The sequence below is a fragment of the Struthio camelus genome, chromosome 8 (assembly GCF_040807025.1).
Source record: "Struthio camelus isolate bStrCam1 chromosome 8, bStrCam1.hap1, whole genome shotgun sequence".
Taxonomy (NCBI): Eukaryota; Metazoa; Chordata; class Aves; order Struthioniformes; family Struthionidae; genus Struthio; species Struthio camelus.
The window spans coordinates 15,925,774-15,952,760 of record NC_090949.1 but is presented as its reverse complement, the minus strand read 5'-3'; the positions used below and the strand labels follow the sequence as shown (position 1 = coordinate 15,952,760).

At 37.2% G+C, this 26,987-nt stretch overlaps 1 protein-coding gene across 3 annotated transcripts in view; it reads left to right on the top strand.

The window, feature by feature from the left end:
- SLC30A7 (solute carrier family 30 member 7) overlaps positions 1-25,851 on the top strand; it is a 31,723-nt gene extending 5,872 nt beyond the window's left edge. For all 3 annotated transcript variants that reach the window (XM_068952243.1, XM_068952244.1, XM_068952245.1), the window contains 8 exons: positions 1,517-1,604; positions 3,144-3,270; positions 4,226-4,381; positions 6,027-6,077; positions 7,373-7,508; positions 19,372-19,462; positions 20,500-20,649; positions 21,447-25,851. In XM_068952243.1, the coding sequence (XP_068808344.1) occupies positions 1,517-1,604; positions 3,144-3,270; positions 4,226-4,381; positions 6,027-6,077; positions 7,373-7,508; positions 19,372-19,462; positions 20,500-20,649; positions 21,447-21,494 (847 nt within the window). In that variant the 3' untranslated portion in view covers positions 21,495-25,851. The remainder of the gene's footprint in view (positions 1-1,516; positions 1,605-3,143; positions 3,271-4,225; positions 4,382-6,026; positions 6,078-7,372; positions 7,509-19,371; positions 19,463-20,499; positions 20,650-21,446) is intronic.
- Positions 25,852-26,987: the final 1,136 nt, after the last annotated feature.

Here is a 26,987-nt window from a genome sequence, read left to right as displayed (position 1 = left end):
AAGTGTGTTTTTTCAGGTGAGTTGTTTGAACTTCAAATGAAGGATGAGATATTTAAACCTTTAAAGTGAGTATCCCTCCTAGAAATGGTAAACGTTTAAAAGGACTGCTTTTGGGGAATAAGTGTATCACTTCTAAGAGCTCTGTGGTGATACTAGTGGAAACAAATTAAGCTGCAGAGCCAAAGGTTGCCCTGCGTTGTCATGTGCTCATAGCACAGGGAAGTAAGAGCAACTGCATTGTGGGTTTGTCATCAGAGTGCAGTGAGGTTCGTTGTAGGCAGTCTCAGGCTGCTGGTGCGCCATGCCTGCCTTGGAACAATTATATAACTGAAAGGAGCTAAATCTCAGTGATGCTGCATCTGAGACTATAAACCGTGCCTGTCAGAACCCGCAGAATTCAATAGCTGTGACTACTATTAACATCATTAACACGGTTGTGCTATCCTGGTGCTATCCTCAAGGCGAGTATATCTTCCCATAGTGTTGGATTGCCCTTTATTGATACAGCATCACTGACGTGAATTGTCAGCATTCAGCTTCAGCTGTCTTGCCTAAGCATATGTTTTGAGACTTAAAGCACTGTTTAATTAAAGTAGAAATTCCTGTGTGCCTAGGAATCAATTGAGGAAGAATTGGTTATATCATGAACTAGTTGCAGTGAAGGCAGACTCTATATTGACTGCTCTAAATTTAAACAGCTAGCATTCAATGTATTGGAGAACAGCTGCAATTTATTACGTTTAGTGTTTGCTATACTGGAATTCAATGAAAAAAGTCAGATTAGAATTTCATGTGAAAAAATTAGTAGTTGAAATAATTAATTTTTACTTCTATTAATATTTTAAAAATCCTCCTACTAAAGGAGGAACAAATTAATATATCACTTTTAATATTTACATCAACAAAACTTGACATCCACAGGCTTGGATGTTTACATGCCACCCACTTATCTCACTCTGTGGCTTCCAAATATAAGTTTGTGCCATAAATTCCTGTAGAGATGTTTTTAAATGAGAAGATTTTAAAGTACTGGAAGTTTTCTTTCACGTAGGTCAAGTAGTGGCTGGGGAGGCAAGCTGAATGATCTTGCTTTTGGGTCTGTGGGCTTAAAGAACTGTTCTGCTAGCCTGGCAGGTTGAGGAGGAGGGTTGTTGTGAGATAGTATCCTACTTGCTTAATTCTCTGTTCCTCCCTTGCTTTCCATCCCTTTATTCTTTCAATGTTTTATTATTGTTACCTTTCAAAAGTTCTCAGAGGTGCATCACTTAATACAACTATGAAAGCTGAGTAAAAGTCTGCTGTGGTGAAATTTCTGAAACTTCTACCAGAACCAGAACAGTGAATTTCATATACGTTTCTCTAGTTTATATGCTATGTCTTCATTTAAAAATTTCTTGTGTAATGCAGGTGTTTGAGAACTGGGAGATTGTACCCCAGTTTCTTAGTTCCACTTTCAATTTTTAGCATTTAAATAGCAGTGGTAATACCTGATGTTGTTGTTTTGTTTTTTTTGCAGGTACGTTCGAGCAGAAGTACTTGCTGGTTTTGTAAATGGCTTATTCCTCATCTTTACAGCATTTTTTATTTTTTCTGAAGGTGTTGAGGTATGTTATGAGTTCAACTGCATTTGTTAATTGTCACGCTTCTATTTGTAGTGTATATTTAGTAGGGCTACAATTATTGCAGGGGAACGTTTTATATTCATAATTAGTTAAAAAGCTGAGATCTGAACAGAAAATAAGGCCATCACACACAGAAAAACAGCTTTTTCAGAGTATCTGTAATAGCCCTTAAATAGTGTATTTTGATTGTGTATGAAGGTTCTGTCAGATTTACTCTGTTATCTTTTCAGCCAGTACAGGATTTCATAGAAAGATCTTTACTTCTCGTGGTTAAAAGACATAAGGCCAAGAAAGAAAAACCAAAACTAGTCGCTCAGAGGAGAGAAGTGTAATCATAAGAAATGGAAATATATTATCTGAAGAAGTTGAACTAACTCCTTAAAGAAAGAACACTATTCTCTGAATTTTGAAGTCAGATTATAAATGGGAAGTAGTAACAGTTTTAACTTTTGCCGGGGCACTTTTCTTGAATGTTCTTTTATAAGATGATTCAGCTAATAATTTGGAGATTAAAATTTAGACATTGAGGTTGTCTGCACCGAAGTGTGTTACGATTAAGACAGCTTTAAAGTTGATAACTGATTCTGATCAGCTTGTGTGAATGCTTTTACCTTTTAGTGGGAGATATATTACAAATGTTTATAGACTTCTGGTTCAGAATAAGTTAGTTCTGATTTTTGAGCTGGCAGACAATTAGGAAGAGCTTTCGGGAAGATGTCTTCTATGTAGATGAGGCTGTAAGTACTTTAAAAATCAGTAGAAACTATAGGGCCCATAGCGTCTCTGGCACTTACTCTGCTTTCTCCCAAAGTTTTTGAATCTAGATGTTAGGAGTTTAACAGAACTGCCACAACTTGTTCTTGCTTTCATTACCTTCATCCTCTCACCCTTCTAAGAAAGTGTGAGGGTGACTGAGCACTGGAACAGGTTACCCAGAGAGGCTGTGGAGTCTCCTTGGACATATTCAGAAGCCGTCTGGGCACGATCCTGGGCAACATGCTCTAGGTGACCCTGCTTGAGCAGGGGGGTTGGACTAGATGATCTCCAGAGGCCCCTTCCAACCTCAACCATTCTGTAATTGTGTGAAGAAAGGAAGAAAATAAAAGGCCTTCTAGACTCTTGCAAATTGTTTGGATGACTTGTGCAATCCGTATATTATAATGAACTTAAATGTCTTCATATGGTGTTGAGCCATATCTCACAGCATAGTGAAAATGATCATGACCAAAGCTAGGAGTAATGCTAGATCATTGTACTCTACTTTCACAGCTTTAATAAAAACGAAACTTCAGCTTCAGATGATGAGAATCAGTCTGTGTACCATCTCAGAACTGGAGGTCCTAAGTAATTCCTAATTATGTCTTTATATATGCCTGTTTATATAAGAATGCTCCTGTATCTAAGCAGTTTTGTGCTACTGCTTCCTTTTTTCTTTTTAGTACCTTTTAATAATTTGGGCTTGTAAAACTCTACCTTTGCTTCTCTTTTATTTATTTATTTATTTATTTATTTATTTATTAGAGAGCATTGGAGCCTCCTGATGTGCATCATGAGAGACTTCTTCCTGTTTCTGTACTAGGATTCATTGTAAATCTTATAGGAATATTTGTTTTTCAACATGGAGGTCATGGACATTCACATGGCTCTGGTATGATGCCTATAATTTTCAGTACTGTTTCCTTTCTTAGCAGTCTGTGTTCCAGGACCCTATCGTCCTCCAATGACAGCCTCAATACTGGACTTTTTTCTTCTTAGGGGCGAGCCTAGCAAAATGTGGACGTGACTTGTTGTGGTCTTGACTCTTAATTTTTTTGCTAGACCTGGTTTGTCACTGCTCTATTTGTTGTGTTAACACCCGCTATCTGGAAGACTTAGAACTCCAGAGTATACTTTCTGAAACATGTGATCTTTCCCGTCTTACTGGAAGAGATTTGCAGAATGTCTTTTGGACAAAATTAAACTGGAGTTAGAGATAGTCTATAGTGGAGATTTTACAGAACAACGTCTGAACTAAATTTTAAATATGAAATGGAGATTCGGTTTCAGGTGCTTCTAAACTTAGTGTCTTTTGAACTTTAAACGCAGAATTTATTTGCCAAATGTATATGGTAAACACTATTTTTTTTTCCTCTCTCTTTCTGAAAAGCTGTATGCATCTATTTCAGCATAGTGTATCAACTGTGATATAGACTGATGGAAGAAAGTAGTCCACGAACCTTAGGCAGCATCTTAAACATGTGTGTTTTTTTATAATGTTTGAACACTAGCTGTCCTCCAGTTTCTTAAAAGAGCTGTTTTTAATGGATTTGTATCAAATTTTGTAAACGTTTTTTCCAGTTGTATTAAAACTCTAGCATAACTTATCTCAAAAGTAGGAAAGTATAAAAGCGTTTGGCTTCTCAGATGAAGTAAATATTTTATACAGCTGCCCAGCGTAGATTTAGATTATCAACAGTTTGTGTTAATTTTCTTCTAATAAACTTATGTAAGTCATACCTTAAGATGACCTGAAGAATGAATAGATTTTAAGTATCTGAAATAAATGCAAGCACACTTTTATTCAGCACTTGAATTCATATTCTGACAGTGGTATTTGTTTATAGGGCATGAACACAGCCATTCTCTATTTAATGGTGGTCTCAGCCATGGACACAGTCATGGAGGTCATGGTCACAGCCATGAACATAAACACGGCCATGGATACACTCACGATCATGGCCATAGTCATGGACACTCTCATCATCAGGATTATTGTCATGGTAAGTACCTAGTTAGGGGCATAGACCATCTTGCCTCAATTTAAATTCGCTGCTACTGATTTTTCTGAAGAGGTGAGAAGCTGCAGGCAGCTTGTTGTAGTGAGCGTACATGGAAGTAATTTCGCTAAATATAAGGTGCACAATGACAGTGCTGTGTCTTGTGGTTTCTTTTGGTCCATGCTGTTTCACTTGTGATCTGTGCAGTTAAGTATAGCGTTAGTTTTTAAAGGTTTTGCTTTACCTACTTTTTTTTTGAATGTTCACCTTAATATGTTGTGTGTAAGCGAAAGATAAAACAAACGTTGTAGCAATATAATGAAATGAGTTACCAAGTGTTTTGTTTTCTATTTCAGTTTTTGACAAACTAATAGATTAAGCAGCTTTGCTAATATTGTTGATTGGGATAATTTTACAGATCAAGAAATTAGGGAAGATAAATGAGTAATTTCACTTTGGGTACTTAGGGATATTGATGGTACTCAGTTTGTGAACTGAAATATAAGCTTTTCCTTGTCCTTTCCGGTTGTAATCTATTTCAAAGCTAGCTATGAAAAAGGTACTCTGCATCTTGGCTATGCTTAAATCTTTTGTATAAAGAGAAACAATGTATGAAGAGACAGGCCCACGAAATACCATAGGTAATCCTTGCCGTGGGAGAGGAGACAATGTGGTTACTACTTTTGTGAAACAATACAAATGAAAGAATTATTGTAGTACAGGGTTGTCCATCCTTCCTGACTATGCCATAAACCAAAGTTTGATATGACTGAGAATGTATGCGTTCAGAGTGGGTAGAGTGCTAATTTGCAGGCAGGAGGTGAGATAGTATAAAAATAATATCTTGGCTTGTCACTTCCTTGATGTTTTTAGTAGAAAACTGGTGCTCATTTTCCAAGTGTTCTCCTGAAGATGGTTGGAAAGCAGGAGCTTCCCCTTCCTGCCTCTTCCTTGCCCTCCACGCACTCCCTCCTCCCCTAACTTAACTGTTACGTCGTCCGTTCCATAGGAACGAGGTTATATCTGTTTTGTGCGCTTTGAAAAACAAATATGAATGCACTTTTGTATAAATTAAGTATTATATATCCTCATTAGAAGTCATTCACTGTCCTTTAACACCCCACCCTCCTGATACGTGTTCCATAGAGGCATTAATGTGCCTAGATGGGAGAATTTTTTTTGACTTAGTTCTTCTTTCTCCACACTTGTCCCTGTTGTTGTATATTAGGTATGAATGCTTGCTCAAGTGCCTTATTTTTCTGGGTAGGGAATTAATTTGACCTCATTCTTCTTTCTTGCTTGTTTGTATGGCTTGTGTTCTTGAGGCGCTTTCTTTAGCGAAATATTTGAAAGATGTTTATTTCCTAAATTGTGTTCATTAGGTAACTGTTCATCTTCTTTACATATATATGTATATATTTACCATTGTAAAACGTGGTACTGTCTTAAAAAACCTGTGTTTTAAGACCTTTAACCAAATTGTTGCATTGAAAACTCCAGATTAGTTTGGATTTTTAACAGCTGGAGCAAACGCTAATCATTCTTAGTTGCAGATGAGTTCAAAGAAATTTCAGAAAGGTAGACTGCAACAAAATATATCACTTGATAGACTTTGTGTAGCTTAACATGCCAATAATTGTCTTCACAGATGACCATTCTCTTGACGGGACGACTGGATCCAGCAAGCAGATTTTACAAGGTATGATGGAAATAGGAATAGTAATTTATTAGTTTTCATTACACATCTATTTTGGAGTGTGCTTCCAGGTAAATGCCATCTTTTTCTTAGAGGAGATAGTTTGTCAAGTCCCCTCTACCCATGAACAGACTAGTGCTGTACCCTGTGCGTGACTAGGCGTTGACACATTCCCTCAAGTCTACACGTAACGCTGTGTCAGCACAGTTTAAAAAGGAGATCCCAAAAGCTGGGATTCAGTTTGTTGCTAACACTGAAAAATTAAAGTAATAGAAGTGTAGAAAAGAGTGGTTAAAAGCAGAAACTTAAGGTATTTAATTCCAGCATATGCTCTCTGTAATCTCTTTATGGATAATTGGAGGCCATAATATCCTGAACTTTAGTATAAATAAATGACTGATGATGTAGTTGTCAGTTTTTAGCTTTGATTTCCCCCCCCCCCCCACAGTGTTCAAAAGTTAGTGGAGGAGAAATGTACAGTGTAAGAAGTAGTAATTATTTGACATACACCAATGTATATACTGTTTCTTCTCTTGTTGGATGTTTTTCTGGGTTAGAAGTCATACTTTGCCTCTTGTTTGTAATCCTTGCAAGGGAACATTTTCAACCTCTTTCCAGTATTTATAGTATCTATATTCTGTGTATATGTACTCATTACTCTGATAGTAGATATGAAAAGACTGACTTTCAAATGAAAGGCATATTTTAACCGAAGCATATCAGAAAGACTCAATTTTCTGTCATTTTATTTTAACTTTTCAATATAGGCTTATTAGAAAAATCAGTGAAGAGTTGATTTATAGTTGTGAGTTGCTTCCTGAGTGGGATTATTTCAGTCTGAAAAACTATTCAGAAAGCTGTTTCTGAATGGCTATTGCTATCCCTGCCAGCAGGGAGCTCCAAAGGCTAGACTTTGGCTACCTGCAAAATGCTGCTTTCCCTGTCTTGTAATCTGATGTGTTATTTTTCAAGATCAGATTGTCTGTACTGTAATATAGTGGATGTTGAATGACAAATTTTAATTTCATTTGTTAATGACTATTTAAGTTGATAGCAATGCCATGAAATATCACTTAACGCTAATTAAAGAAAATAATATAAATTCTTAAGTGCTTTATGTTTTAAGGGTGCCTTGAAATCCTGTGATCACTTTCTGTGCATTTGACCAAAAAAGAGAAAGAATTTAACAAGCATAAATCATATTACAGTTCTTACAGCTCTTCTCCTCAAACTGTCCTTGAAATATTTCTGTTTACTTTAAGAATACCAAGTTGTATTGATACATAATCTCTTAACAGGTGTATTTCTACACATTGTCGCAGACACGCTTGGAAGTATTGGTGTAATCATATCTGCTATACTGATGCAGAACTATGGTCTAATGATAGCAGATCCTATTTGTTCAATGCTGATAGCACTACTTATAGGTGTAAGGTAAGCACTGATAGCAGTAATATTTGGTAGTATGTTTTGATGCTAGTTACAATAGCGCAAAGCACAGCTCAGAACAGGTCTGTCTATTTTAAAGATGCAGTTACACTAATGCTTCACCATGTCTGCTTTTCTTCTAAGAGTACTGTTTCCTCTATTCTGTACAGCTGTTTTGGTGGGTTCTAACTTGAGTCGTCTTGTTCTTCCTTTTCTGCAGCTACTGCTTTTCCTCTTAAATCTGCACATTTTAGTCCTGTTGGCATAATACTACAAAAACGTCCTTCAGGCTCAGGCCGTAGAAAGTTTGCTCTCTGTATGTAGCACATGCTTATATAAACCAATGTACTGTATTAGTAAGTGGAGCAGAATGGCTTCAGTGCAGCAGAGTTGAGCCGGCTGGCACAGGATGTGCCCTTGTCTGTCCTTAATGAATCCAGACTATTCTGTTTTGGGGGGGAGAACCATCTCTTCCTTTGTATTTATTTTCTGAGCCATCCCAATTCCTTTTAAGATCTGTTGGAAATACTTCAAGTAGTTGTGTGCTTTCCCTGATGTTGCTTACCAAGATCATGTAAATGTGAAGCTATTTGGATTAGATTAAACAAGCAGACATTTCATTCAATGATGCTGTGGTTCAGGCTTTTCTGGCAACAGCTTCAATGGTGGTAGAGGGCAGAGTGCCACAACTTCAGTTACAAACTTACAGCTGAACACCTTTCTCTCTTTTAACAATGGTGAATATCATCTGAATAATTGTGGGCACACAGTGTTTATACCAAATATGGCACGTTTATACCGTATGCATGGCAGCTTTCACAGTTACTGATGTGAATCTCCCTGTTTGTCAGAGTTGGGCAGCTTGTTTCAGCCACTGAAGAATGCCCACAGAAACCCATGGTAGAGGTCACTATTAAATTCTCACTTTCATATAAACTCAACATGTTGATTTAAATAAGCATCCTGTAATTAAATTTCATAAAGGACAAATCATTAACAAACAAATTTTATTAATGAGATCTTCAAAAATGGGAAATAAAATGTGCAGGTTAACCATGGGGAAATAGCTATTGTTGAGGTAATAGGTGACTGGGACACTGATTTCTGTACGCTTTGTATTTTAAAGGGTCCAGCTTTGTGTACAGTAAAGCACACACAGAGTGCTGAAAATATTACGTGAAAGAGAATGTCATTTGTTTGTGGTTTTTCGTCCATACATACGGAAGTTGGAAGAAGGCTGTAGCTTCCACAATAGAGTTTTTAAAGTAAAGCTAATCATAGGTCTCCTAGCATAGTTAGGATGGACTTCTGAGATCTGTGTTCTATGCCGAAAAGGCTGGAGGATTCCAGTTTGATGTGTCATTTGACCTGATAACAGATCTAATGTTTAACTCGTCCTATAACGTGATTTTGTTTGTCCAGGATCATTGTAAATGATCTGTATGATTTTTATGATAACTCTGAGTGCAGTCATTTGCATTTTAGTTAGCAGAGGCTAGTTCATATGTCTTTCAGGCTGGCATATCCTGGCACAGCAGCGGTGCAAAGGCTAACTACTTTTTTTTTTTTTTTTTAAATAAACAGTACAACTATCGTAGACTTGACTATTGATGACTTTGCTTGAAATGTACCTTAAACAAGATGAGATGACTGCAATTTCCAACTCTCAAAGAATATCTGTCTGGGTCTCCCTTTGTGTTCTTTTACGTTAATGTAAATTGGTACTTTTGGACATGAGACCATTATTTACTGTACTTTATTCCTCACTACCACATGTACGTAATGTGCTGTTCTAGAAATAACCCAAAAGGCTTTTCAGATTTTCCTGGAAGATGCTCTTTTCTTGTAACAATACAGAGGCCCAACTAATGATTGTTAGGATATATAACAGGTTTAGATAACTTTTGAAAAAATTAGGACAAACGTGAGAGAGAAGCTTATACTGAAATTTTGTGATATGTGCTTGTAAGCAACGTTAAATTGATATTTGCAAGAGCTGTATCTAGCTCTAATTTTTTTAATAAGTTTTTTTAATAGTTGTTCAGTATCTAGTACAGCGATTCCTCCCTGCATTTGTGGGCCTTTCTGCAGCTTCAACAAATGAATTTGGGGGGGGATTTCTGTCTTTCTCCAGTAGGTTTGGTTTTAAATTAAACAGTTGCCTCCTGTTTAGGAGGAATGTTTATCAATGTTACTTGTGCAGAGCAGCCAATCAAAGATTTGTTGTAACCCACTCATCTGGAAAATCTCCCTCTTATTAGCTAAACAGACTTTGACAGGGTGGGGTGGGAGCACGTATGTGCCCCCAGATGTGGGAACATGCATATTTGTTTAAAGATCAGGATCTATTCTTTGTAGCTGGAATAAAACAAGCACGTTTTTGAGCCGAAGAGATGCAAAAGCAGGTCCAATAAAGTTCTTATCCAAAAGTCTTAATGCTGTCTGGGGATTTCCCCCGGCTTGGAACCATAAAGATTTGCTTGTTTCAAGTAGGGCTGAGTAAAAGCCCCAAAGTGCTTTCTCTCCCTACAAAAGTGCTTTAGCTGTTTTGTTTAAAACTGAAAAGTCTATTTTATTGCTGATCTCTGAGAGCTGTCTTGCACAACTCTACGTTATAAGTATATGAAGTTGTTTCCATTTTAGTTGCCTGCTTAAACCGCTGGTTCTACATTTAGTGTGTTAGTTATTAACTGAACTAGAGAGGTGATACTGTCCTCACTACTGCTGTTGGTGTTACCATCAGCTGCTAGTGAAAGCAAAACCTTGAGCTTGGATCCTCCTCTGTCTTTGAGTACTCTGAAGCATTAAAATAAGTCAGTTGCAATTTCAAAATCTGTATGGGAATGCTTTTGCTCTTGCCTATCAACTTGTTACTTGGAAGGGAGACCTGTTTCTTAGGAGAGTGTCAGTTTTCCGTGTTGATGGCATGTTTCTTCTTGTTCCGGTTGCAGTGTGGATTTTATCTCCCTTGACTACTCTCTGGAGAGTATTGGTTACCTGAGAGCTAACTGGAGCTGATTTTACTATCTAACTCCAGTCTACTGTATTAGAATGAGAGAGAAAATTCTGTTTTTGAGCGCTCGCACTGGCCTTCTGTCACTTGTTCTCATATGTCAGATTACCATATTGGATTAAGACGTGTCTAAAACACAGATGCTTTTCTATCATCAGGCAATATCTTAGGAAGCAAATTATGAATACAGCAAATGGCTATATGAGTGCAGTTCTGAAAGCATGGTAGGAGAGTTGTCCAGACTCGAATCTTTTCTGTTAATTTGTAGATAACAGGGGTAAACTATTCTGAACGTTATAATTTAGAAAACCTACTGCTTATATGCAAAATAAAGCATGCATTGAGCAAACTGTTTTCATAAAGTTGAAAATTCCCAATAAAATATGAGCTAGTGAATGAATTTTTACTCCTGTTGGTTGAAGGCTTTCTGTTCTAAGGGAAGAATGCGCAGAGAAACTTAGGTTATAGTACTACTTTGGATGTGTTTAGTCTAAATACTTAGTAGGTTTCCTGGCTGGATTGAGTTTGCTTAGAGATGCATAGGGCAGAGCTGTAGATGTAAACCAGAGACCAGAGTCTTCTACAGGACAAACAGTATTTTTGTAAAATAGTATCATAAGAAATGAAAGAAGTCTTTGGATTCGTAACTTTTTAAAAAGCTGTTTTCAAAATTAGCTGAATGTTCTGAGACTGTGTCACTGTTGCGATTCGGAAAGATCATACTGCTGCAGTATGGTAGGCGTTAGTGGAAGTATGTATTCAGGTGTACCTTTGACTTTTTTTTTTCCCAATGAAAATGGTTTTATTTTCTTATGCCAACCTTTAAACATACATATTAAAAGGACAAATTCTTATGGTAGTAGGTGCAGGAGCAGCAAAGACAAAGGTGTGAAAGCATTTGGATATACGGGTTTGAGACTAGTGAGAACCTGTTTTGTCCTTTTAGCAGATTACACTGGCATATTTTTTTGGCTTGTCATAGGAAGAGGTAAGTAACGCAGCATAGTGTGACTGTATAGCTAAAGTAGTCACAGCTGTTATGTCTTATAAAGATACGTGATGTAACAGTACAAAGTAATTGAGAGAAGTAATTACGTTCAAATGGAAGACTAACAAATACATCTGAATAGTTGAATTTGGTATCCGTTCCTGAACGTAGGATGGTATTTATGAAATCAAATGGTATTTTGCTCATGCTTTCTTGAAATAAGCAAGTGAATAGAGTGGGCTAACAAAACTGTCATCAAGAATTTCCGAATTCTGAACTTAGCTGCTTCACTAACTGGGAATGTTTTTAACGTTTTCTTGAAGTTACGGATAATTATCTCACTGAGTTTTATCTCAAACTTCACAAAATGAGAGACTATGCAATTCAATTTCATAATTTTCCTAAAAATGGTGATTACATGTAGTTTAATTTAAAAATATATACTAGGAAATCTGCACTAATATTTTACACTTTGCATGTCCAAGCAAATATTTAAGTAAAATATGGATATGGAGAACGGACGTACCTTTTAAAATGCACTTTAAGAAGATCAGGTAACTGTCGCAATTTACTTCTGATATTGCAGTAAGCTGTGTTTTAGTTGAATGTCTGATAATATTGTGTTCATAAGGTTATTAGATTTTTAAAGGCAAATTGCTTAAATCTTAGGCATGTGCATAGAATGTGCATTTTGTGTAATTCAGATGTATGGGGTAAAACTGTAAACAGTTTAGAGTTTATTTAATTAAACTATATTAGTAGTATTTTGATTCCTCATTTATAGTTAAAGTGTGAGATTAAAAACCTGAAGATGATGATGGTGATAATGCCTTTTGAGACACACAAGACTCTGAGGAGCGTTTTAATAGTTTGCTTTTTCGCAAGAAACTTTTCAAGGAAGTAAGTTAGCTGAAGAACAAAAGGCAAACTAAGATGTTGAGAAGAAAACTACTGTGTAATTGGTGAATTTGTGTTTGACACTTAGCACATTTTTAATAGAATGAGGTTGCAATGAAGGTTATATTTTGCTTTTTTTGGCTGAGTAAAATGTGGCTATAACACTTAATCTGTTAGAGATTTGGCTTCAAAAATGTATCCTCTAAGTTGTTACTTAATGGTCTGGTTTAGCTTGATTTATAGAAAGTGTGGTACATGGGTAGGTGGGAGGTTTGACCCAGGACTTTTTTCACTATCTCCCTTCTAACCTACCTGTTTATCTGAAGAGAGAGAATAAAGGCAGAACACAAACTCTTCTTCCTTTCTTGGACCTGTCTAATAGGGCAGTAGGATATCTAAGCAGCTGCATATGAGTGCGGAGGGGAAATGATGCTCTCACTGGATGTTGATCTTAATCTAGAACTGCTCATGTATAGGTGAAGTAACTATTCGTTCCTGTTATGCTTGAAATGTCTACTTACTTCAGTGTAGGACAGTCCTCTAACTTGTTTACTGGAGTCGTGCCTGCTCTGTTAGTGGGTCTTCTGCTCTGCTCGGTTCTCTGAAATGATGGCAACGCTTCCCAAAAGAAATCACAAAAATACCTCTATAGGTTGACTAAAGAACATCTCACTTGCAATACAGAGAAAGCTGTGCAGCATCTGGTTTGTGACCTATTCTGTAATGTGCAGATGCACACACAGTTGAACAAATGCCTCTTCAGAGAAACGAAGCAGTGCTTTGAATTCAAATAGTTGAGTCCTCCTGTAGACAACAGCTCTAATCAGTATAGTCAACTGCTGACACGATTGGCTCTCTGTTGCTCCTATGCTCCTTCACTAAGGCTGCTCTAAGGTGACGTATGTTCTGTCTAACTCCTCTCAAGTTACCATAGGATGTTCAGGCTATGCAATGGAAATCTGGTTTGGCGGTCTGCTGAGGTTATGTTTTCACTGAGAAACAAATAGAATTTTTTTTAAGTTTAGTGGAGCAGAACCTGAATAGTTCTTACTCTAGTATAGCAAGGTAAGATCAGGACTTCCCTTTACTGGGATGTGGACAGTCACGGTCAACTGAAAATTTGTCTTCACTGGATTTCTAAGAAATATTGTTAAAACCTATTAAATAACTTTAATCTTTTGGAGGAAATTAAAATAGCCCAAATATTACCGTTCTGATATGGAGAAGCAAAGGCATGAAATCAGGTACTTTCCACTTTGTAAACTTCATTATTGTATTACTTGCTGGATGAAGTTGCTTTTTCTCCATTTGTTTATTTATCTATTACCAAGCAGAGAGCTTGGTAGCTTGTGGTTCCTCAGTTGGAGGGCAATATCCTGCAGTCTTTTAAAATCTCTGCATTATAAATCCATGGCCAGTTCCAAGGGATGAGGTTGATGTGGTGGGGTTCTTTTGGAGCTCTTGAGCGCTCTCAGATGCTCCAGCTAATATCTGATAAATCTGTTTTCAATTACTTTTTGTACTATCTTATAGAGGTGTCCATTTAATTTAAAAATGTAAGTAGGACATGCACAAAAGATGCATCTGGTCTTAAATGCTTAATTGTCATTTTGTTTGACGTCTTTTTAAAAAAAAAAAAAAAGTCGTAATTCTTTTCAGATTTTTGCCAAGATATTTTTTCATAATGTAATCTGTTTGAGTCAATAAACAATTACCCAAGTCTAACTGTTTTAAATGTTTAAAACTGAATGTTTATTTCTTTTAGTCTTAGGTAGAAATATTCCAAAATATTGAAGCAATTTTACTATTTCAATCAGTGATGTGAAATTTGTCATCAAGCAAAAAGCATGATTTCAGTATAAAGCGAGAAGTTTGTCAGAAACCACTATTAAAGCCACATGTTTCTAGAAAGGCACTGTAAACTAAATATGATACTCGACTGGGTAGAGCATGTAGATTGCATACTAGCGGTCAAAGAAATGAAGCAATTAACTTCAGTCATTTGGTGAAGTCGTTTTCTTGGGTTACGTCATTTTTACATAAAGCCTAGAGCTGCTTTAGCCTGATGTAATACAAAAGAGCTTTGGGGGAGAACAAACCTGTAACATTTGTGGCGCAGAAGTATGAAATTTGACTTTGTTCATTAGTTAATGCTTTGTTTGGTATGCAATTTTAAGCCGATTATGCCAACTTTTAAATGGAGTGCTGCATTCGCTAGCATTCAGAAGGAATATTCTGCAGCAAAACTCCCCCAAAATAGCATGTTTGTAGTTGGACTTGTTTTGAGCCATCGTTATTAAATGGCATGCACTGCCTTTAATTACAGGGTAGTGGTACCTGCCAGCCTCAGTTGAGGATCAGAGCCCTGTTTTGCTAAGAGTATGTCAATTGAAAAGGTGATTTGTGCCTCAGATAGTTTCCTCATGAGGAAACTAAGATACTCAACCTGATAATTCATGCATTAACTGCCGACTGTGTTGTCCCTTACGGAGATTTTTCCTTACCTTTATAAGCTTCAGATTTTTTTTTTTCCCCCATGGGAGCAGTTTAATTTCTTGAAATTTCATGCTAGCTATCTATGGCAACTCAGAAAATGGCATAGCTGTAAGAGGTGCTATTTTCATTTGAGTAAAAGAATAAGGTCTGTTTCCTTGATGACTGAGGTGGTTCCACTCGCAAAGAAAGGCGCACGTTCCTCCTCAGCTCAGTACATGGCTGTGTAAAAATCAGTGCTAATGTTAAAATGGCAGTCAAAGGTGTTCCTAGATTTTAGTTAGCTTTCATTCCAAGGTCAAAATTACACCCCCACCCCACCCCCCCCCAAAAAAAAAAAATCTGGTAATACTAGGGATAATGACAGTACCTCTTGTCATCAGTATTACTGTAGTATTAGTACTGCATAATTATGAGAATAGATCATGTGAAATTGGAAAAGTAAATACTAAACTTTTCAGTAGTAATCCTTGTCTTGAGGAAAGCCTGCATTTTGCTTTAAATTGCCATTGCCTAATGGATTTTTTTTTTCCCAGTAGACCTTAAATTTTGAAATAGGATGACATTCCTGGCACTGCAGACTTGTGTGGTGGCTGGAAATGAATGATTTTGAATTCTCACTTTACGTTTTGGGCTGCAGTACTTGAAGGAAGAACCATAGCTGGCCTCAAGTCCTAGCAGGGTTTGTTTACCTTCCACAAAATCTATTACAAGTATCCTTTATTTTTCATAGTGCTGACAGCAGTAAATGAATTTCCTGTTTGTGATCTGACTACAGTGATTATGTAAAGGGGTCTTTATCCCTGTGCTTTTTTCAGTTTTGCTGTCTAAGATTATGCCAATGCTAGACAGTATTGCTGTCTGTAACTACAGGAACAGTGGCATAAGCAATAACGGACTGAAGTGTGTCTTATCTGAGTGTGATACAGACTGGTTGTGATTCTAACACTTTTTCATACATACAGTGTTTGGTTTTGATTGTTATTCAAGCCGTGTGTGGTAGCTGCAAACTAGATTCGTTAGATTCACGTCAGTGGATTTTACCTGTTTCAGCACCTTCATTTTCTTTGTAGCTGTGTGTGAAAGTGTAATGTGCTTTCTTGCTGCTAACCCCTTTTTCATCCAGTAGCCTTTTTTACCGCTTTTTGTAGAGGATGCGTTAATGTCTGTCTGTGGGTTAGTACCTCTTTCAAATCCCATTGTCCTGTGTAATACTGTGATACAGTAGGGCTTGGTGATTGAAACTTGCAGAAAAATTTTATCTGCTTTAGTAGCAAAGCTTATGGAATGCTTATGCATTAAAAAACCTCAGTGAAAATTGTGTTGTTTTCCTTAACAGTTTTTTGTAGTTAAAAAGAAAGAGGGAAGTATCAGTGCAGTAGTTGCTGCAGATACAACCATGTGTATTTTGCCCTACTGACTAATCAAAAAAAAAAAAAAAAAAGGAAAGCTTGGTCAAACTCTAACCACATTTTCAGCCTGCGTAGTGGTATCATCTTTCCTAGTGGTTTATTTTCAGTCACATGAGATGGAACTAATACTCCTAGTGCCTCCTGATGATTAAGTGATACTGGTTTTTCAGTTTGTGTTTGAAAAGAAAAGTGGGCTTTGTTTTTGAAACAATGGAAAATCAGAGATATCAGAAAACTCTGGATTCTGTAATTTGTCGTGTTATTTTGGCTTACCCTGAAAGAGTACCTTATATGAAAAAATGTGCCTTGGGGTATAGAGATGTGTGCATGGGCTTGTGTGCTCTTGTAAAATTTGTGAGGTCATATCCCATCACTGCAGCTGTCCTTTGGTCTTTTCAGCCTTACAAGAGGTAAATTCCTAGTTGAACACTGTGCCTGAGAAAGATGTGACCTGGGATACGCTTCAGCATTCATCTACAGTGTCAAGCCACTTCCTGACTTATCTGTATTATTTGGACTCTTAAGATGTTACTGTTTTAATTAAAAACCATGGTTTTGGGTTTCTTGTTAAGTCTGGATAAAAATTGTAATTTGTGGAACGTTATTGCCAAAAAAACGTACAGAAGTCCCTCTTAAAGCCTTAGTATGGAGCCATTATAAAAAAACAAATAGGAGGAGTCTTGCCCGCAAGGAGACAAACTTTTAAACTATACTGCCTATACTAGGAGTAGAATATCCTTCCTCATGCACTTTTCTGTATTAGTTGAGTTTGAGCTAATGGTTCCATCAGACTTTAAGCGCTGCTGGAAAGTGAACACCATTGCCTGGCAAGAAGAGACAGTATTTGGTGCTTGCACACACCCTACCAATGGTGTAGACTCAACCTTGGAAGACCAGTTTCTTAAGGTAAAAGCCTTTCAGAATTAAGCAACTCTAAGTTGAAGTACCTCTTCAGCTGAATAGCTCTCTAACAGGGTTTTAACTTCCCCTTTTCAGTGTGCACCCTGTTCCAGAATGAATCAACCAGTTTCACTGATCACATTGTTTTTTGGAATGGGCTAACATGCACCACCTGCTAGTTTTAGGTTTTCGTAGGTTCTCTCTCCGCATCTCCCGCTTGATTAACTTCCATTAGATCAGATAATGTACATCAATTTTATCAGATACTCTAAATATTTCATTCAAATTAGAAGTGTTTTGGTCAGACTTTTTTCATGGATATTTTTCCCCAGTTAGGGGTATCCTTCATAGAAAAAGAACCTCTTGCATTCTCCGTTTGTTCATTCATTTCCCTGGGAAAAAAATATGCAGCCTGTGCTTGTACGGTTGAAGCTTTTGGGTGCACGTTGTTAGAGGGGCCTTGTTAAATTTATGGGGATAATGTCACTATTCAAAGATCCTGCATCCTGAACTTGCGGGTTCGTCTTTCAAGGTTTTCATTAAAAAACAAGCCTATGTTTTAACTTGCTAAACTGAAATCAATTAAGCAATGGATTATTTGGCACTCTAGCTTCCTTTAATGTAATATTTGTGACCAAGACGTTGTTTAGTGAGGGGGGACCACTGATAAGAGCAACTTCTTCCCTAAACTCCTCTAATCCACTGTACGCTCCAATAACACTTACTTTGGACAGGTGGTCAATGAGGGCATTGTTACATGTTCAGTTGTCTTGGTGACAGGTCCATCTTAAGCATCCCCTGCTTGCCCCTAATTGCACCTTCCTATTTCTAAACTGATTCTCAGTAGCAGTACAACTCCATGAGGCATGTGGGGGAGTGCATCTGGCAGTGGATTTGGCTGGAAGAGCAGGCGTAGGTGCAAGGAGGCCTGCTTGGATGGAGGGTGGTCATTTCTCCAGCCCGGTTTGTTGCACAGGAGCCGTGCACTCCCTGCCCCGCTGGGGATTAGCTGAGGAGTGAGCTGAGGAGTTGGAGGCCTTGTGAACTGGCACTGCATCTGTGTACAAACGGAACAATACCTTTAAAGACAGAAGGGAATGTGGTTAGGTCATGCTCTTCACCATCTTTGAGTATGTAGTTGTTTTCTGCAGTGCATTCTCCATTGCTGCATGTGGTTTTGAGGCTTTTTTTTTTTTTTTTTTTTTTTAAATCTTACTGCTCATGTACTCCAGGTGTGATGCCAGTATTGGACAGTGAAATTCAGCTTACAGCTTCTGAAATTTATTATCGGTTTTGCTGGACAATGTTAGGTGACTCTATATTTACTTGAAACTAGATTGCTGTTTAACTTTCAACATCGGGCTACAGATTTTTATTATCCTCCTGAAAACTATAGGATGCTGTACTGAACCAAACATGATATGCTAATCCTAAACAAAATTCACCATACTGAATACTTAAAAGCACAAATGTTTAGTATTTAGCTTCATGGTATAGCCCTATGGGTTTCCTGAAAAGAAAAGAAAAAGTATGAAAGTTCTCTCTTAGTTTGCTGATTAAACAAGACCATGCAGCCAGGAGGGAACCTCTAATTGTTTCCAAATGTTTAATGCTTGAGCATAGATGAGGCCCTACACTTAAGTTCACTGCAAGAATATGCTAAGCTATCTGTTTCTGACAAAATAACTTTGTTACAGCTGGACTGGTCCATACTAATTTTGTTTCATGATCTCCCCATTATTATCTTAGTTCATAAGAAAAATATGCCTTAAGCCAGACACAAAAGCAAAAACACTTGCATATCTTTATGATTGTTCGTGATTGCCGTTGAAGCAGGTTTTGCTTCTGAGCTATACTTACCACCTGCTTTGTCACGTAAGTTTTAAGACACTTGGAGATTCCATCCCAAATCCCATAATTACATTGTTAATCTGTGATGGTTCACTGGTGGTCTGTGAGAAATCTGAAGGAGCAGTAATCTTGCCTTTAGTAAGACAGCGTAGCAATTTTGTCAAACTTTTAATTTTCTGTAGCAGGTTTTTATGGCAATTTTATAAGTTTCTAGTGAAAAAAAAATTCTTCAAGAGCATGAAGGAATGTTATGTTACTGCTTATTCTGCATGTTTTGAAAATGTTGTAGTAACTAACTTCCTTATGTCTTTTTAGTGTTGTTCCACTTCTAAAAGAATCCATTGGAATTCTGATGCAGCGAACTCCTCCTTCCCTGGAAAATGCCCTGCCTCAGTGCTATCAGAGGGTGAGCTCTTATACTTAGGCCATTTTTGCTTAAATCTAACTGCTGACTGATTGAGCCTCAACTGTGTATTCTGAAGATGTGTTGCAATGTTTTGCCAGTAACGCCCATGAAATGTTTTTTAGATTGTAGAAATGGAGATAAGTTTTCATTCTTGTATTTCTGAAGTCCCAAACTGTAGTTTCAACTTAATTTGTGTCCTAAAATATGTTACACTGGTTTAGAAAAGTAGATCCCAAAGCCTTTCCTTTCAAAGTACTTTGTGCTGTTAAGTAGCCCGTGATGTTTTTGTTCTGTTTTGTTCAGGGTAGCTTTTGTCTCCCTCTCCTTAAAATCTCCTTCCGTCTTTAGGAAAGTGAGGTGGCTTAACACTGAAAGTCTGCATCAGACTACGTAGGTTATTCTGCATTTGACCTCTCTCGTTGTTCCTCTTTAAATTATCCATTATTGTGTCATTTCTGAACATTCAATGTGTCTCTGCGAGGTTAATAAAATGTGTGTATAGAAGGAGTGACATTGTTCCAAATTGCAATTGTCACATGCAGGGTTTACTAAAATGGGACAGAGGAAAAAGAATTTTGTTGGGACAGACCTAAACCCTTGCAAAACTTTTACAGAAATACGTTAGGATCTCTGTTAATAGTTAGAATCTCTCACAGAGTGTTTATGGGAAAATTCCTGGCTAACCTCTCCAGCTGCAAAAATTACTGTTTAATTTTGAGATGGCATTCAATTAAGTAATTTTGTGTCTGTTCTCTCTTGGACAACTGTTTTCAGAAATGCACAGCAGGTTTCAGTAAAATATATGTAGAATACGAATATAGCTAGATACAGCTTCTATGTGTACGTAATGATTTTGTATGTTTTCATTTTCCTTACAAACACTGAGGCAGCAATAAGGAATTTAAGTGAAATATCAAAAACCACATAGCAAACTAGTGGAGGTAAAAGGATACATCAGCTTCTACAATGTTTTCTAGAGAAACACAGTACATGTGTTTTCAGAAATACATTATTTTCAAAAGTTGCTTGTCTTTCAGGTGCAGCAGTTGCAAGGAGTTTACAGTTTACACGATCCGCATTTCTGGACCCTCTGTACAGATGTTTACATAGGGACTCTAAAATTACTAGTAGCTCCTGATGCTGATGCAAGGTGGATTCTAAGCCAGACTCATAATATTTTTACTCAGGTATGTCTCTCATCAGTGGAAATTGTGCACGTGTCAAAGTGTGTATTACCTTTCTCATGATGTGACACAATTCTGATTTAAAAAAGAAGTGTTTCTGGTTTTGCTATCAGTAGAACTGTTGAAAAGTTTTTCTGCTCCAGCTGTAAAGAACAATCTCAAAAATCTTGTGTAGTGTAGGTAGAATTCTGTACCTCTCTGCATTAGTATTTGATGCCACTTCCTGGAGATAATAGCTGTAGCTTTCTGAGGTGTATCAAACGAAGGTGAAGCTCTATATTGACTAATGAGAAACCAAGAAAACAGATGAGGATTCCCTCCAGGTAAGGTTTTTGACCACAGAGAGGACCTGCTTCTTTTTGTTCACTGTGCTGATGCTGTATTTGTCATTCGTTGCTGTTCCCTAAGAATTCACATTTTTTGCCTATTTTATGTTGCCTTTTAGTAACATCCATGCTGTGGTGGTCATTAGTCAACATTTAACCAGCCATTGTCACCTTTTATAAGACCAGTGTATTCTCCTTTATTTTCCTACAAAACTTGAGTCTCTTTATAAAGATAGTGATGTATTTGATAGCATTTGTAGCTGACATGCAATGATATGCAGCTCTCCAACAGTTTGTAGGTTTACAAATTGCCAGTAACTCAATGAATGATTCACTAAATGTGGGGCGTGCATTACAGAATAACAGGATACTAAGTTCCCTGTGAGGTAACTTGCTGGTGTGAACCAGTGCTTGGAACAGTTAAATTGGTTTGGTTTTTCAGTTTCTTTTAAATTCTCCTTTTCTTATCCACAGGCAGGAGTAAGACAGCTTTATGTACAGATAGATGTTGCAGCCATGTAGTGAATTTCTAAAACTGTGCTGCTGGACCAAAGTTTTCTGTACTGTATATACTTCTCAAGACAGTTGCCTCCACCACTGTTCCGGAATTGACTGAATAGACTTCTGCCTTTGGGCTACTGATGGAGTTCACTTCTAAGGAGTAAACATTGAATGAATGTCATGGACTTTGGGTCTTGTCCTTTTGTGGCCCCGAAACTTGTAAGTTTTTGCGGTTTTTTTTTTTAACTTACTACATTTGTTCCAATAGGAAACTAAGATTGTGGTACTGGAAACCCTGTCATGTCTTCAGTGAAGCTGCTGAAACCACTGCTCATTCCCATAAAACCAGTGTTATCAAAAATTGGAAACTTGTTTTGTACATAATGTCACAATAGCTGACATGCTTCAATATAATTCTGTTTGTACAATTGTTTGTACTTTGCAAACTTAATGAACCAAACCATATTGGGTTTTCAAAGTGCCTTTTATATCAGAAGTATTTGCCAGCATAGATATGGAACATCAGAGGGTTTCATTACTTTTACAAATTTGTCTTGTATGCAGTCTGATATTTACTAGTGGTGTATGTGGGTTTTTTGTGTATTTACATAACTGTAGGCTACCCTTACTCTTTTGTCTTACCAAACAAACAGAAAAATACTAAATGTAAAAGGCAAAGCTATTGTGAAGAGACTTGTCTCCAAAACAAACTGGATACTTTGTTGCACATCTCATGTGGAAATTGTTTTAGTCAAAGTATTAGACTTAAATCCAGTTCTTAAGTCTCTTTATCCTGTTACAGTAATGAAACATGACATGATGCTGCCCATGTTCAGAGTCACCAAAAGGCCAGGCAGCTGAGGTAAGATGCTGGTGACGGAAGCAACGCCTGAAGCTTTTTATCTTCCAAATTGTGCAGGAAGAAAAGAATTAAATCACTAAGTTATTTGTGAAAACTTAGTCTCCTCGATTTTAATAGACTGTAGACATTTTTATTAGAGATTGGTGAGATAACTGCTGCCTTTCCAAATACTGAAAATAGGTGTTCCTAGTGGTTATACCTGAAATGGAAATAAGGACCACTTTTCATGCTATTTAAAATTATGCCTTTCCTAAGTTGACAAGTGTGATATTTTTGACTTTGTCCTACTGTAACCTTTTGTGTTTTCATCAAAATAAGTTTTTTCTCAATGCAGTAAATTTTTTTTTTCCCCAGAAATGGTCAATCATTTTTCTAGCATTTACTTTCATTTTCTATTTTCAGATTTGAGTGGTGTTTTCAAAGACAATCTGCTAGACTTGGTGTTACAGCTAATGATTCTATTAAATTATAGTAGTTAACTTGGTAATGGAAGATTTTAGAAATGGACGTTTTGCAAGCAACGCAATTGTGGACTAAATTGTTTTGCAATTGTGGACTAAAACAGGATGAAAGCATTCTTATGAAAAATCATAGCTGCTACCGATTGGTATGGATTTTAGGTATTCTTCTGGTATTTGATATGGGGAAATACTGAAATCAGGGCCCTCTGAAGCTGACAATGTCTGTGTAGTAAGTGCTAGGCACTATGGAAATATCTAAGATTCATTTGCAGAAATGGTTTGTTTGCTACTGTGATGTTGCTGAAATTATGATAGAGATGAGCTGTTTCTTGCATTCGTTTCTGTTGCTCCTATATGGTATCTGGATTCTGATCTCTTTTCACATGAAAATGTTGATAATTGCTGAACTGATACCTGGTACCTGAATTCAGTGGATGAGATGCAGGAACATGATCGTTCATTCTTTACAAAGCTTGGGTCTGTGCACTTTAGCTTGTAACTGGAACTGAAAATTGAGTGTGAAGAAACAGAGCAGTAAAAAAAGCCACGTACCCTTTTGAAGCTTTATAGTCCCCTTCTCCCATGCACATTCCAGTCTTCAGACCCTTCTTTATCCCTGTTACTGGTTTCTGATGCTATTCATTCTCCTGGGAATGCAGCTGCACTGTTCCACATCCCTCTCCTCTGGCCTCCTGCATGGCAGCCGCCAGCCAGCTCACACTGCACCAGGCCTGTTGCTCCAGAGTGAGGGATGGCATCTGAAGGCTACATGGGCAGGGAGGGAGGTGCAGGAATCCACTGAACAAATTTGGATGTCAATGTAAGATATCATTTGTATATCTGATCACAAGGAAGGTAGTTAAAAGACAAAGTTGCGCTAATAAGCACCAGGACCCCTCACGCTGTTTTTGTAGTAAGTTATTGTTTGTTGGTGGTGTGATTTCTTGATTTTATAGGTAATATTACTACTATTTGAGGCTACAGAATAGCAACAGAAATCATTTTAAAAGCAAGTACTAGCCAACTTTGTAGTAATTGTATCATGATTCAGGAACGCACTTCAGTTTAAATCATTGTTGTAGCGGTGCGGTGTGTATTTCAGGTCTAGGCTTTCTAAAGTACTGTAGTGCCACCTAAGTTGTTAGGCCTGGCCACTGTTTTACTTTTCTTAAAGAAAAGACAATTGCTAAGATTTACTCTAAGTCTCCCATTCAGAATTTGCCTGGGTCATAGTTGGGTTTTGTTAAGATGCAAATCTACAGATGCTTTTAATACACCTGATGATGGAGTGAAAAAAGCTTATAAGCTGGTTACAATCAAAAAACTTTAGTTTTAATCATGTTTTGAAGCCTTTGTATTGCCTATAAGGATTTCTCATCTGACTGTTGGAAGCACACGTGCAGCTCTGCGTTTTTCTAACCAAGATAGTGAGAAACATCAAGTCATCCTTTTAAAAGTAATGAAGGAAGTGTGACGATATATATAACTTGTTAAATGTAATTCTGAGGGTCATATGGGGAAGCCAGTTTGAAAGCAGACTTAGCCTTTTTAGTCTTTCTGAAAAAGATCAGCATCAATAGATTCTACAAAAGGCAGTAGATAACATATCCAGTAGTTAAATATAATCATATCTAAAAGGTCAATAAACAGGGTGACATCTAATTTTTTTTCACCTACTTGCCTTGGTTTTACAAGACTACAAATCATGCAATTGAAAGTGAAACCCTTTGTATCTTGAACATTATTTTGTGTTTTGCTAATTATGTAATACTTTGCTTATTATAAAACACACAATATGTTATTATATAACATGTTAGTGGAGAAGCTTTTTGGGGGAGGGAATAGATCTGTATGAATGACTAAAACATCCAATGATAGGTGAATGTCTTAGCAGATTATTTATCTGCTAAAATTGACTTTTCTTGTACCAGTACTGGATTTTGAACTAAGTTTTCCAAATACAATTTGCTTATGTTTTTTATGGAGCTGAACATCACCCACCGTAGGGTTACTGGTCTGTATAAGGGGTTTTCTTCTGTGACTGAAGACAGCAACTTACAACTGTACTGTCTCAAAGGCTAAGCCTGCAAACTGCATGCTTTTTACAGGAACTGCTGCAAAATGTTATTTCACTTTTCTAAGCAGCAACCTGCAAAAGTCTTAACTGCATTTCTGGAAAGTTTTTTAAAAAAGTGCTCTAGCGTTCTATACTTAAAATGCCCCGAATGTTTGGTATGCTAAATAATGGGGGAAGAAAACTGCTCTTCTCCTTAAGACTAAAAATAGTAACAAAAAAAAAAAAAAAAAGCAGCAATCCTTTGTAGGCTAATTCTGAAAACTTATACTTATGGGTAAGACTTGTTCTTTGTACAAATAGGGCCCAGATAAAGAGCTAGACTACTCACGTGATTTGCTAAACTAATGCAAAAAGTGCTGGTTCAAATAAATGACTGCTTCTTGTGGAATCCTGTTTACTGAAACTAAAGTTTAATCTAATCACTTGTAAGAGCCAATGACAATGTCCATTGTGATTTTTCTAAACTTAAACTTTCTAGCTGTCTTATAAGTGGTTCTTTTCTTTACATACAGATTGAAACTACTGCTACTAATGAAATGGACCTTAGTGAGTTTTAATATTCTTAATTTTTTTTCTGAAGTAGTAAAGCTGGGTTTAAAGATGGAGGAAGGAAATGGTATTTCTTTTAACTTGTTGGTAAGTAAGCCTGTTTTGGGAATGTAAACAAGGTTTCAGAGGGGAGAGAAGCTACTGCTGAACTGCACTTTTTCTACCCTTAACCTAGACCGCTCAATCAAATTGTGAAGTTCATGGCTTTTCCTTCGTACTGAGTGCAGATTTAAGTTGCAGAAAGCTTGATGCTTTTGTGAAACGTGAATTAAGTTGGGCATTACTCTTTATTATATGCAAGTCCTAATCAATACTCATCTAACAATATCTTTAAATACCAGTTCAGAGCAATGCTTTTAGTTACTAATTAAGCCCTGTCTTGTTTTTTCCAGCAGCTATCAAAATGTCATTTACTATGATTCCTCTTATCCCACCCACCCCCCCTTTTAGGTGTGGGTAGAGAGGGATATATATTATACATAAATATATTTCATAATCCAGTTTTCTGACTCCCTAATACTGACTCACCAGTTAGTTTTTCCTTTACACTTGTCCTAAAATCCCTCTCTGCAACCTCCTGGGTTTCCCTTGGGGTTTTTCTCCCCTGTTGAGGCTTTGTTGCAGTGGCCATCCATGTTGGGCCTTCATTGGCCAGAGACTGCTGTAACATGAAAAAAATGGTACCTGTGCTTCTGTTTTGTCTGGCAGGTGAAGACTACAGGTTTTGTTTCATCAGCATTTGCACAAATCTCCTTGTGTGATTTAGCGAGCCACAAAAGTTCCTGCCTATGTGGTAACTTGGCGGAAATAATGTGTAAAGGGGAGTTGCATATTTCACTTCCCACATGCATTGAAATCTTTCATGCATATGGTAGGGTCTTGTACAAGAGTTAAATGAATTGCTACAATATTTTGGCTGGAGTGTGAAATAATGTGAATGAAGAAACTGCTAAAAATCATGCCTGGTAGGATACAGTGTATTGCTTGCCTTGTTTTCAATTGCAGTTACTTTCAGCTACGTGGAATTACTCTTAGCAGTGAGCTTAAGTTGAATAGAGCAGTGTCCAAATACCTGTGACGAAATCTGCTAACACAAGGAAGGTCACTAAAATTCTGAAGGCCATATATGATTTTGTTCTGGAATACTAATGTTAGTAGCTTAGCCATGACTTGTCCCAAGTGCAATATTAGAAAATTGTAATGTAATCTTTTCTACTTGAATATGTCTATATAATATATCCTATATCACTGAAAGTATGGGATCAAGTTTCTTTTCAATAAATTTTCAGTTTAAAAAAACCTGCATAGATGCCTGTTCTATTGTCTTCTCAGTATGACCAGTTTGAATAGCAGCCACCATCATCTGCTAGATGATTCTGAAGAAAAATCTCAGCGTCTTTGTTTTTTGAGAATTATTGCTGCACTTCAAGCCCAGTGCTTCATAAATGCTAGCACTAACCCACAGAGAAAGGCGGTTCTATTATAAGTTGCAGCCTTCTGAAATGAGAAATTTATGTGGCTTCCACCTCTTTTTCCCCAGCTGTCCAAAGGGTGAGTTTGTTTTT